Below are 12,391 nucleotides of genomic sequence, written 5' to 3'. Positions count from 1 at the left end.
TTCTGTACAGCTATTTAATATTTCAGAAATACGTACATGTTACATGCCAAGAAAGGACCCTGGTTTTCTTGTAAGAAACAAGGTGAGATCATAATTGAAGAAAAAACCCACAAACAAAAACAAAAACAAAAAAAAACAAACAAACAAGTGTGATAAAATCACAAATGCACAACTAACTACAGTTCTGTACCTACACTGCTAGCCACATTTATCATGATTCTGGGGAACCAAAAACTGACTTAACATACAAGTCCCCTTTTCCTGCAAAACTGAAGGAAAAAAAAAAAAAGGTCAGCAGTTCTTAAACCAGTGGCCACACAGTAAAAACTGTACATCGTTGTCCATTCATTTGAAAAGCAAAGTCACTAAGATGGTGTAAAAGTGATAACCGGTGCCTTTTAACTTTTTTGATGATGAACATTTTTTTCTCTAAGATTGAGAATTATCTCCACTCTCTCTGCATAACCAGGAACAAGATGCAGAAAACAGTGAGGAGGTAGGGCTGTGCCCTAACACAGGTATCAGCGTAGCTGGCTTTATCACCACTCTTCCCAGAGTGGTCAGTTGCGTTATACTCAAGCTCCGAAGGGCACTGCTGATATTCACATCCACTTCCACTTCCTTCTCCACTGTTTTCATCATCTATTAAAAAAAAACCAGGAATTTCATTCCTTTTGTTCTCATCACGAGGCATACAAGAACAATTTGTACCTTAGAACCACAAATGCTTACTGATATCAAAGAAGTCCACATCATTCCCATTGTAAGCATTCTTCATTTTACTGGTCATAACCCGAAGAGCCATGATTTGACGAAGGATCAGTATGTCAGGTTTGCTGGTGTCAACCTGAACCTCTGGATTACTGACCTGGTTGGCTAATCCATTTCCTGTCACTGCAAACAGGTACCTGAAATGAGAAATGACCCCATTGAGATGATCAGTAAAAATCAAAAGTTACAGAAGTTGAAAGATTGCTACCTAGATTTTAGTATTTCCATTGAGTGCAATTAACTGGACATTCTTCCATTTCTAATGAACACGAATTTCTCCTTTTCCTGGGTACATATTATTTCTCCAATTTGACCATGACCTTTTTGAAAGCTACCCTTTTGCAGAGGTTGGTGGGTCAGAGTAAAGTGTTGAGATAGAGTGGGTATTTAAGTTATTGAGTGTGTACGGTACGGGAGGAACACAGGATATCATCAAATAAGACAATGATGCACTTCCCTCTCTGTTGGGGCTTTTGAGATATGGTGCTTTATAAGGCCAGGCCACTGGGCAAAGAACCACAGGTATTAAAAATTTTTCAAGTGACACTACTGAAACAGCTTGATCCCTGGTTGGAGCCATAATACCAGAATATGACTACTATCACAAACTTTTGCCCCAGTACAATTAGCTGGGTGCTTTCCCAATACTTCTATGGCAAAGACCATTCCTAAGAATGTCTAGAAGCCTTCCATGCTGTTGATACCTACTGTGAATTGCTTCATGATACCTCTCTAGATTTGACAACTGAGAAAACCTTCTCTGAAGGTTACCCAGGCATCTAGGAAGGGAGAGATTACAAATCCATGCAATGGAGGCTAACCTGCTTTTGCCTTTTCCATTCCAACAGTCGTCCTCATTACCATTTCCTGCAGCCATCCTCTCATCATTGCAAACATTGCTAGGAAGAGAAGACCAGAACTTCTTGGCCTGTTTCAGTTTCTCCTTGACATCAGTAACCTAATTAAGAAGTAAAAAATAGAGACCTCTAGAAAACAGCACAAAACTATTTTACGTTTTGATCATTTTTAAAGTATCTCCAGAGTGATATGGAATTCATTTTTACTTTAGTCACTAGAGGAAAATGAAGATCAAATTTATACTTAGAAGTACAAAATCACTCAAATGAATTAAGAGTTGAAATATTCTAAAGGAGTTGCCTAGGTCCACTGTTCACTCTACCTCTCCATTGTAACTAACATCTGAGGCCCACCAAGTTCTGTGCCCTGTAAATACAAATAAGACACAGTCTCTTCTTGCAAGCCTTTTATAGTCAGGATCAAGCTTATATATTGTCCACTCTGTGAAATTTGTGCTCCTTGCCCTCCTTTATGTTCTCTCCTACTATTGTATTTGGAGCATGTTGCTATGGATAAAGCAGTTTGCTTACATTTTCCCATCCTTCTCCTACCCTACCATTTACTATATATCACCTTAGTTGGTAAGCTCGAATATCTGCACTTCCCTCTCTGTTGGGGCTTTATGAGAGCAAAGTCCCATCTTATTCCTCTGAGCTGCCCAGTAACTAGCACAATGGTGGGCTCATAGTAGATGCTTAGTAAATACATGGTGAAACAACAGGGAGGTTTTGAGATAAGACATTGCATCACATTTCCTAGACTACATATGAACTTTCTGAGCTAGAAAATGAGAGGCAGATCTACTGATCCTCATATGCAATTTGCTAGAAACGGTTCACTTGATACACTTGTAAGCTAAAAATGCATTTTGAGCAAATGTTTTCAGTACTTTGTTATTAAACATGACCATTCCTGCCAAACTGCTCACCAGTCGGTCCAAACTAGTGCCAGCTGCTGTGGTTGGGCGTTCCTCTAGGTGATCTGGTCTGAAGCGAGCACTGAAGGCACTTTCAGAGATGGACCGGGAAATTCGTTCAGCTGGCAAGGGTTTGGGGGGTCCACATCCCTGGAAAACCTGCATGGGAGCAAGTGTGATCATATTAGGGAAGTCATAACACAAGCTGGAGGGTGCCTCCAGCTCTCCTTCCCAGTAGTTTACCTTCTGAGACACTTGCACACTATTGTCCTGCATGTTCATAATAGCATCAGAAATCTTCACGTCGATGGGATCCATGACCGATTCAATGTTGAAAGGGCCCTCTAGCCTCTCTACCACCATCAGCATAGCATCTAACATGAGGTTTGGAAAAGAACACAGCATAAAAAGTAAATCATTAGTTCAGCCTTGGGTAATCAGTCTGATTATTTTACTGTCTTTGTTTCCTGTGGGTGTAGAGGGGAAGGCACACATCATAATCAATTCATGGTTTTTATATCTATTTCTATTACACCAAATTACATTAAGTCATTGTGTATCGCTAGCTCTTTAAAGTGTGAAGTAGCCAGATGAATGCTTCATTCCACAGCAAGGTAACCCAATCAGGAATCTTCTATTATACTGGTTATTCCTTTGTGTGTCTGTGGCTGTCACTGTTAAGACTCTGAGCTAGCTCCCAGCTGACAAACCCAAGGCTGGAGGCAGAATAACATGCCAGTTCCTTCAGACTTCCTAGGATCTTTTCGTTTCGGGTTCCATTTACAAGAGTCAAAATATACGTCAGTTAAAATCCTGGCATACCAATTCTTTAATTTTTTAAATGAAACTCTTCTAGATCTTTCGCAGTTAGAAAATACAAAGTATTCCTATGAATTTTAATGACTTCAAATAATGACCTTTTGAAAAATGTAATTTTTGGAATAAGAAAAATTCTCATTTCACGTAGAAGGGCCATGATTTACTTTAAAGCAAAAGATGTACCTCTTTTTATTTAAGTGAAAATACAACACAACACAGTATACACAAACCATGTACTCAATAGCGTGTCTTCACTGATTACTCTGCAAGTCACTTTTATGTTGGCAGAGTCTAGAAATTTCTAGCACACAATGAATCTCTTAAAGTTTCCTTTCCAGGCATATCTGTTGTAATTATGAGATTTAGTATTTTTGCCTGATACTTATTGGACAATATTAGAAGAAATTGTAAATGTAATCATGTTCTCTACCCTTTACACTCTAGTGCTTAAAGCAAGGCAGGAAAAGGACAGTTAGGTTCACATTGTCCACACCCTTCAGGTAGCCCAAGGCTGCTAGAAGAACTAGTTTTCAGAAGATTGTGTGTCTTTTCTCAAAGAGCACTGCAGACCACAGCTGAACTTCTTTCTACCTAAGCTTTCTAGTGAAAAGGAGTTTCGGCATCAGCATATCAATGAAACCAAATTTGGTCATCAACCTTTCATGTTCAACCTAGAACAAATGCAACATAGCATTTTAAAGCACAGGGTCATTTCTCTAAACTACAATTCCAGTGTCACAAACCACAAATAGATTTCCATGAAATGCAATTTTTTTAAAGTAATAACAAATGAAGTTTCAGATTGCATCGTGGTATGCACCAATAAAGTGACTGACGCTTCCAACCTCTAAGTAAAGGCTGCCAGCATGAATATACCATTGTACTTGAGGAGAGAAAAAAATGCTTTTGATGTGCTAGCAAAAGGAGACTTTTGTAAACAAGTGGAGCACAACTTAAATGTGTTCATCATTGTCAAAGCAGCAGAGCTGTCATGTACAGAAAGGACATTCCTTCGTTGCTGAGAAGTCAGCCGTTGCTCCAAATAAAAATATTATGAATAGACAGATAATAAACATCCAAAATGCAGAATTTAAACAAGAGAAAACAGCACATTTTGTAACTTACTTATTCTCCTAGTGGTGAGGAAAGGCCAGATCACTAATGTGTTTGTGAAAGAGTGAAAGGAAACATAAACCCCAATTCTTCTGGCTCTTTGGCGTCTTTGTAAACTCTGAGCCGGCCCGGCCATACACAAGGGCCTGGGAATAGAAAGTGAAGCCTGGCTTTTGTTGGGGCCGGTGCCATGGCGTTGTGTGTTGCGCAGCTGAAGAATGTGAATGAGGGCACATTCGGCCTATGGCCTGCAGCCCAGGAGCCAAAGCTACTCCTAACCCCTAGGGGAAGTCATGATTGGCTATCAACTGGGCTCTTCCTTGCAGCAGCCAGCCTTGATTAGAAGCGCCTAGTGAAATCCAAAGATGGTTGGTGTGAAGTTTTGGTTTTCCTCTGGCTGATCTAGGTTGCAGGTCTCTTGTTTACAGGATTTTGACTGTCTGCCTCCTGCCAGGAACTGGCTGGTGCCCCACCAGCAATCCCAATACACCAATACTAAATTCCCATTGGCAGCAACATGTGACAATAAAGTTGGCTAAGAGTCAAACAATGTTAATACTACCACAGTATGTGATAAAGAACAGGAGCACCTAAGCATAGTTTAGGGACTCTCCAGAAATTGACATTTTTGGTGGTGGGGGTACGTATGGGGGCAGTATTTGTTTCATTTTTCAGACTGAAAGTTTCATTATTACCAGCCTTTTTTTTTTTTTAACAAAACCAAGTCCAAGGCGTTTCAAATATTTGGATCTATCTTGATAAAGGCTGACAATACTTTAATAGATGCAGTTAAAGAGAGGAAAGGGAGGACATGGCAGCTAGAAGGCAGGTTTGGAAAAATCCTTAGTCTCTTTGAAGGGTCTAGTCCAACTAGACGATTTCAGTGCTCAGGATACTGGCATTGAGTTGCTCCCCGCTCCCAAACAACAAAGTGCCCCTTTCTCACTAGGTACTATGTGGCCAACAATCAGAAACCCCCATTTTAAGCTTCATGACCCAACTGGCAGTTTCCCCACTTAACCCCAAGATCTGATTTAAAGAAGTAGGGGAGAAAGCCCTTGATCATTAACTGCAATCATTTAAAGAGGAAAGAAAAATTCCTTGCAAAGAAAAAAAAATAAAAAAAAGAACTTATAGCAGAGGCATGTAAATTGGGACTGAATTCTGCAACCAGAGCAAATTAATTAAACCCTTTTGAAATTTCATGAAAAAGCACTGGAGATTAACAATGTCTACTATCCCTGGCCTTTTATATCAGTTTATTAAAAATAAAAAAATAAAATAAAATACCCATTAAAAAAATGAAGTTTAGATACAATTATACACCTCACCCTCCAAAAAAAATTATTTAAAAATAACTGAGGAAAATTGATTTTAAAATCCTATCAATTTCCACTAGGTTTTAATTTTGTTTCTTGAAAGATATGTCATTTTTAAAACACCAATAAGACCAACAACTTAAGTCCTTCTTGTTTTAGGGTACCTGGTTGATAGAGTATGGTTTTGATTTGATATGGACCTGCAAACTCTTGGAAAAATATGTAGAAGAATTCGTATTTTAATACAGGATAAGTTATAGTTTCAGCCATAACATTAGAATAATAGAATAGTGCAAGGGTCAAGATCCTTCTGTCCGTTATTACTGATGCATATGTAGAAAAGTAAGGAAAACTAGATCGCTGTCACAATACATTCTTTGTATCGTGTGGCAAATTCCACTCCTTTACCCAGAGAACTAGTGTGTTAGATGTTACAGGAGAAAGTGAAAAGGCTAACCAACTTTTTTAAAAAGAAAAGTGAATTACAAACTTGACATTTGTGTGTTGGGGTGAGGGTGTGATTTAAAAAGAGAGAAAGAAAAACATCAACTTTAGATCTGCAAATGTCATGGGCTTTTATTTTCATGGGAAATATTCTAAAGCAACAATCTCTCCCATGGCTTCATTCTGGGCATGATGTGCCATTTGTGCGTGTATGTCTTTGCTGATCTTACGCCTTCCCTTTCATGGGATTCTGCTTTTCTGTGTGTAGAAGATTTTTTCAGGTCTTCTAGCTTTGAGCTATTTAGGCTACAATTGTGCCGAAGTGCTTAATATTCACATCTTCTTTTTTCCTGTGTCAGTGTTCTCAAGAATCTGTTGGAGCCAATTTATTGATGCACTTTCAAAAAGAGTTAATATGGTAATTAGCTCTCATGCAGACTAAAAAGCAATCCCTATCACCAATCCCGCCCCCTGAAAGCCAGCAAATTGCCTACATATTCCCATGATGTGAAAATAAGTCCTTATAAAGACACACAAATTCTCAAATTATGCAAATATGACTGGGGATGATCAAATCTGAGTTTGTTTTTGTGAGGTATTAGTATGTGTGCTTGGCCCCACTAGCACTCAGCATTCGGAGGTTCAACACTGTTGTTTCAGAACATATACATTAAGTAGGCATCGAGGGAGTTGATGACTGGACATTTAAATTATTCTTAATTTGTCTTTCCCCAGAAATCATAATTAACCCTCTCAGAAACTGGCCACTTTACTTAATATTGATGCCTGGTTCCATTAATGGTTTTATAGGTTTTAGGTATATGTGAGAATATTTACCTTTAAAACTATCAGGGCAAAAGTTTTTCCATTCCCCTCAGAGCAGTTCATTATAGAAACAGAATCCCTAAATTTCCACAATCAGATTTCACCTGATGCAAATTTCCAATGAGTACCCAGACGGTTTACAGAAGATTTGGTTGCAATATAACAGATATAACATTTTAAAAGCCACTTTCGCAGTGCAGTAATAACTGTATGCCAGCATTTACATGGATACAAGCCTATGATATATAACTAAAACTGACCTTTGGGGAGAAAATGTCACAAGTCACTTTCTTGTTATTAAACTTGGTATTCACTGTGTCTAATGTCTTTAGAAATGCCATCATTAGTTCGAGAGAACATTAATTTGTAGAATGGTATGAACTTTGAGTACAGTTCAAACTCTGGCAAACATTAAATAATGCAAAGAAACTTCATAGCTGACAATATTCTCTGTGGTCAGGAGCTGAGTTATTTCCAGTAACACAAATACATTAATCACTTGCTCACCTATGAAATTGTTCCACTCAAAATCAAGATCTCCTTGGTTGGCCAAACAGCCTCGCATGATGTTAGAGCAGTAGTTGTAACATGGCTTCACAGTCACTAGACCCTGGCAGTGCGAGCAGTAGATCATCTTCAACAGGGCGTGGGTACACTGGGCTGTGGGATTTACCTAATTTGGGAGAAGAAAGAGACAATGGTGGGGCAAAGACAGACACAGAAATTGCAAGTCCATCAAGTTGACTTTAAAGGCTTGGCCATGGATTTAAGAATCAGTTGTGATGGATCCCATTTAGCAGGCCTGGCCTGCTTCCTGAAGAGGTGGACTAGAGCAAGATTAGATAAAAGGAAGGTATGTGCTGGGAAAAAGGGAGAGGGCAGGGATATACATTGCATTACCTTAAATAACCAAGCTCCATGTACCTCCCATTCCTCCTCCCTGTCTGTCTCTCAATCTCGGTCTCTTTCTCACATACACACTCACTCACATTAAATGCTTCAATTATTTCAAAGTCTTTTTACAAATAACTTTCCAGGATCAGCCATGAAATACAGTAGTAGAGTCTACCTTTACCAGCCCACGGTGCATGACCTGCTATGGCCTCTACCATCACTGTGTTTGCCTTGCCAGTCTGGAACATGAGCACATCTTTCTTTATAAACACACCGGCTACAAGACTATGTTTGTAACTTAACCCCCTGATCGAGTTTTAGAAGGGTACCCAGTGTGTACTCTATTCTGTGCCTATAGCTGTGCAGAATGCAAAAACAATGTATTCTACAGGGAAGAATATGAGTAAATTTAAACTTGGGGTTATCTGAAGAAATTCCAAGGCTTGGAGTCCTTAGGGAACACTTGATGAAAGAGGTGGACTTCAGTTAAATTTTGAAGAAGGGTTTGGATTTAAGTAGTCAAATAGAAGGGGAACATTCAGTTAGGAAAAATGAAATGAACAAAAGCTGTAAGAGAACGTACAGAGCACATCGGAGAATCTTAGAATGCGGTTGAAGAATTGTGGGAAATAAGGCTGGATGCATAGGAAGGAGTTGTGTGTATGGCTAGAATTCAAAGGGGCTTCAACATCAGAAAGAAACCAAGACACCACATAGCAGGTCACTGGGGGCTACTAAAAGTTCGTAAGGCAACCAGATTGGGCTGCCTGTCCTCTGCAGAGAAATGAGACTTAGTTTCATCTTCCTACTTCCAAAAGGTGAAATTATCTTGGGCATAGAAGAGCTGATCCCATCCTGTCACTTATTTTCATCAATGCTTAGAAAGGATTATGGCTAGGTATCACACATTAGCAGTTAACCAAAAGTTCCTGCCTTCTCATTCTCTGCCCCACTTGCCTCTTTTGGAGCCCAGTATCAGAGGATTAGGACATTCCTCTCTATCAGTACCAACCAGCTCTACAAACATAGACTTTTGAAAGCAGATACCAACACAGTGAACAGATGTTGGGATGCAGGGCAGTCCAACAGTTGGATACCACTTATCAACAGTTCCCTGTGGAACAGAAACCTGGGGCGGGGAGTGATTAGTACTGTTAGGGGAAAAACTTAACCCTGTTAGGCTCCTATGTGATGCACGCGAACACACACACCCTCTTATCTCAAACAGAACTCTAGCCTAAAAGCAGCGAGAGAAAACATCCAACAACAAGATGGCAATTATATAAGGTCAATTTTCCTATGAAGAATTAGGACTTTTCCACAGTTTTAACCAATCCCAGGTACTAAATCAGTCCTTTTGACCATGTATTAATGTACATTAAAACCTTGACTAAACAACACCCTGGAGGAATGGCCATTCTGGACAGCTAGGTTTTCTGAATAGCTAAAAGTTTATTCCTTTAAATAAGTCACATATAATTAGGATGTTGACACTTTTCTACCTTCTCATTTTACAGATAAACAAAAAGGCCTGGAAAGAGGAAGCAGCTGGAAAATCATAGGATCAGAGAAGTCTTAGACGGGGACTTGAGATCACTGAGTACAGTTTTCACATTTAAAAGATAAGAAAACCTCCTTGTAGCTTTGCAAAAAAAAAAAAAGATATATGGGGCACAATCAGAATAAGCCTACTTCAAATTTGAGATTTTGTTGAAGTTTTCTCTTTCATCTTAAAAATGTATTAAAATTCTATATTTTGTTCTATAACAAATGTTTTCTTCGATGAAAAAAAAAAACTAAATAAAATTTTAAAAAGATAAGAAGACCAAAGCCAAAGAAATGAATCAACTTGCTGACAGTCACCCTGATACATTTGACTCTAGCACTGCACCTTATTTCCCAGATATATCGTGTTTCACTGCCTTCTTAAACAGAATCTATTAAATTGTAATAGTAGGTATCAGTTGTTTTCTTCTTTATTTTCAGTTAGGTTCCACATTGGTGAGAGAGCTAAATGGCTGAATTTTAGAGAGGTAAAGAGTTATTATATAAATGCCTATGAAATATCATAGAATAGCACATGGAATTTGTTGAATATTATGCTTAAGAGGAAACAATACTCTAGAAAGAAGAAATGTAGAATACTAAAGTGTCGAGGAATAGTTATGGAGCACCTACTATGTGCCAGGGATTATTCTGGAATGCATTTGTGATTAGGTAACAATGCAAGTAGAAATTTCTCTTTTATAATATGGAATCTGCTCTGGAAAACACAAAGAAATTCCAAAATGCTATAGACCTTTAGAAAATAAGCAAAAATTTAAAACTCGATTGTTATATTCAAGAAACATTTTTTATTCAAATAAGTCTTTTCCCATTCTTTTTCTTTTTTAACTCTAGGAAGTGGTCCATTGTATTTTTAGTTCAATTATAAGTCTAAATCACTTATGCAGTGGACCTTGTAGTACCCTCTCCTAAAATAGGTTGATGGAGGCTCAAGTTTTAAAAACAGACGAAACTAAATGACACAGTAGAGTTTTATTAAAAGAAGGTTATGAAGCTGGATTTGGCAGTGTTTTTCCATTTCATGCTTTGGCTAAGTACTGGCTCATGCTCTGCACATGATTTCTTGTATAACTACTGAAAATGATCACAAGGAACTCAGCTCTAACATGCTATGGAAACATTAAATAATACCAGAACTGAGGAGAGAGATGGGGAAGATATAAGAAAACTGGGACGAGAAAAGACATATTAAATACCAAAGTTGGAGACAATCTGTCTTTCATCTCATAAGCACTAATCAGACCACCATGCAGTACTTTACATGAAGGGAATTCAGAACCTGGGAAATAAACCCCTTGTGTTGGATGAGGCCCTAGCATAGAGTTTTAAAATAGTCACAAGACGTAAAGAAACAAGGGTCCCCTACAATGCTCACTTCTCCAGAGAAACTGAAAATAATGTGACCACACCACAGGCCTTGGGTCTCCAGGGTTGCTGACCTGCCCAAGCTCTGGATGGTGAACCCAGAGTACCAAGGAACAGCTCTACCTTCTGCCTATGGACTACCCCAGCGGAGAAACAAAACGGCTGCCTCTCTCTTGGAATCTTTGAGGGCTTCTTGTTAAGAAGCGATGTAGGTTGGTAAAAGAGCGAAAAGGATACCACTGCCACAAGGAAGAAAAATCCAAACAGTGTATGGCACTTTAATTTCTCTTGTGGAGTTTCTGGTAAGTCTAGGATCTCCTTGATCCAGTGGTGGCTCTTGCTGTCATATCATGATATACCAGGCCCTGATGGGTGCCCCTTCACAAGCTCTCAGTGGTCTCTCCACTATACCACAGGCAAACCTTTCACCCATCAGCAAATATAATAGTGGACTCAGTCATATCTTGTTCTGAGAATTTATTAATTTTTAATAGAAATTCAAGTTCATTCACATTCTACTTCCTTGTAATACTAAAAATAAATTACTTCTCCTGAGTTCTCAAAAAACTTATTTACAGAAGAAGTTTTACTCCAGAAGACCCAAGACCAAGTGGTAAGGTCATGCATGTTACATGGGGATTAACCAAGGGGTAACCATACTCCAAGGCTTTCCTTTGATCCTCAGTTACATATTGATTCTCTATGGTATGGCATACCACTGAAAATGATCAATCTGATTGTTCCTTAAGGTTACAGCTCTTTACTAATATTTGACATATTTTCCCTTTGTTCAGAGGGTCTACTGCGCCCAGATGTCAGTGACTTCCAGAATCCTTGGAGCTGGGGTAGGAGTCAGGTAGCAGTCAGGTAGGGTTTTGACTGCTTTTATAAAAGTCACATTTTTCAGATCTCTCATAGAGATTAGTTTCTCAAAATGATATTTAGAAAAAAACACGGAATGGAAAACTGCACACTCGTCCCTTCCCCCTTTGAACCACCAACACAAAGAATGAATTAATGGTCTCAGAGAGGAAATGCTTATTTAATTTCTATGGTTTCATGATCATAAAAATCTTAATGTCAAGATTAAAAAAGAAAATATTCTTTGTCAGAATAACTTGTGTACTGATAGCTTTTATTGGATTTTCTTGATTTATATGATATACTTGCAGAGTACTTACTATGTGCCAGGCTCTGCTCTAAGTGCTTTATCTGTATTAACTACTGAATTAACTAATTTAAACCTCAGAATAATTGTATGAGATATTACAATTTAATTTCACAGATGAGGAAGCAGAGATCCAAAGAGATTAAGGGACTCACACAAAATTTTCCAATAAATGGTCATGATTTGAACCCTAGCAGTTTGGTTCTAGGACAGGTACACTGGACTCCCTTGATGGTTATCTGAATGGCTTCTTTTCAATAATAGACTATAGGAACCTTGAGGGCAGCACCTGGAGCTGGTCCTTCTCCATTGCTCCCAGACCCAGTACACAGG

At 38.7% G+C, this 12,391-nt stretch overlaps 1 protein-coding gene across 1 annotated transcript in view; it reads right to left on the bottom strand.

The window, feature by feature from the left end:
* Nucleotides 1–12,391, bottom strand: part of GPC4 (glypican 4) — a 101,902-nt gene continuing 89,511 nt past the window's right edge. The window contains exons 4-9 of the mRNA XM_011383865.2: nt 7,573–7,738; nt 2,789–2,919; nt 2,558–2,704; nt 1,593–1,729; nt 733–908; nt 1–642 (exon numbers count right to left, since the gene is read on the bottom strand). Of these exons, the coding sequence (XP_011382167.1) occupies nt 443–642; nt 733–908; nt 1,593–1,729; nt 2,558–2,704; nt 2,789–2,919; nt 7,573–7,738 (957 nt within the window). The 3' untranslated portion in view covers nt 1–442. The remainder of the gene's footprint in view (nt 643–732; nt 909–1,592; nt 1,730–2,557; nt 2,705–2,788; nt 2,920–7,572; nt 7,739–12,391) is intronic.

Source organism: Pteropus vampyrus, unplaced genomic scaffold (assembly GCF_000151845.1).
Source record: "Pteropus vampyrus isolate Shadow unplaced genomic scaffold, Pvam_2.0 Scaffold548, whole genome shotgun sequence".
NCBI classification, from domain to species: domain Eukaryota; kingdom Metazoa; phylum Chordata; class Mammalia; order Chiroptera; family Pteropodidae; genus Pteropus; species Pteropus vampyrus.
This window is presented reverse-complemented; position numbering and strand designations above follow the sequence as displayed.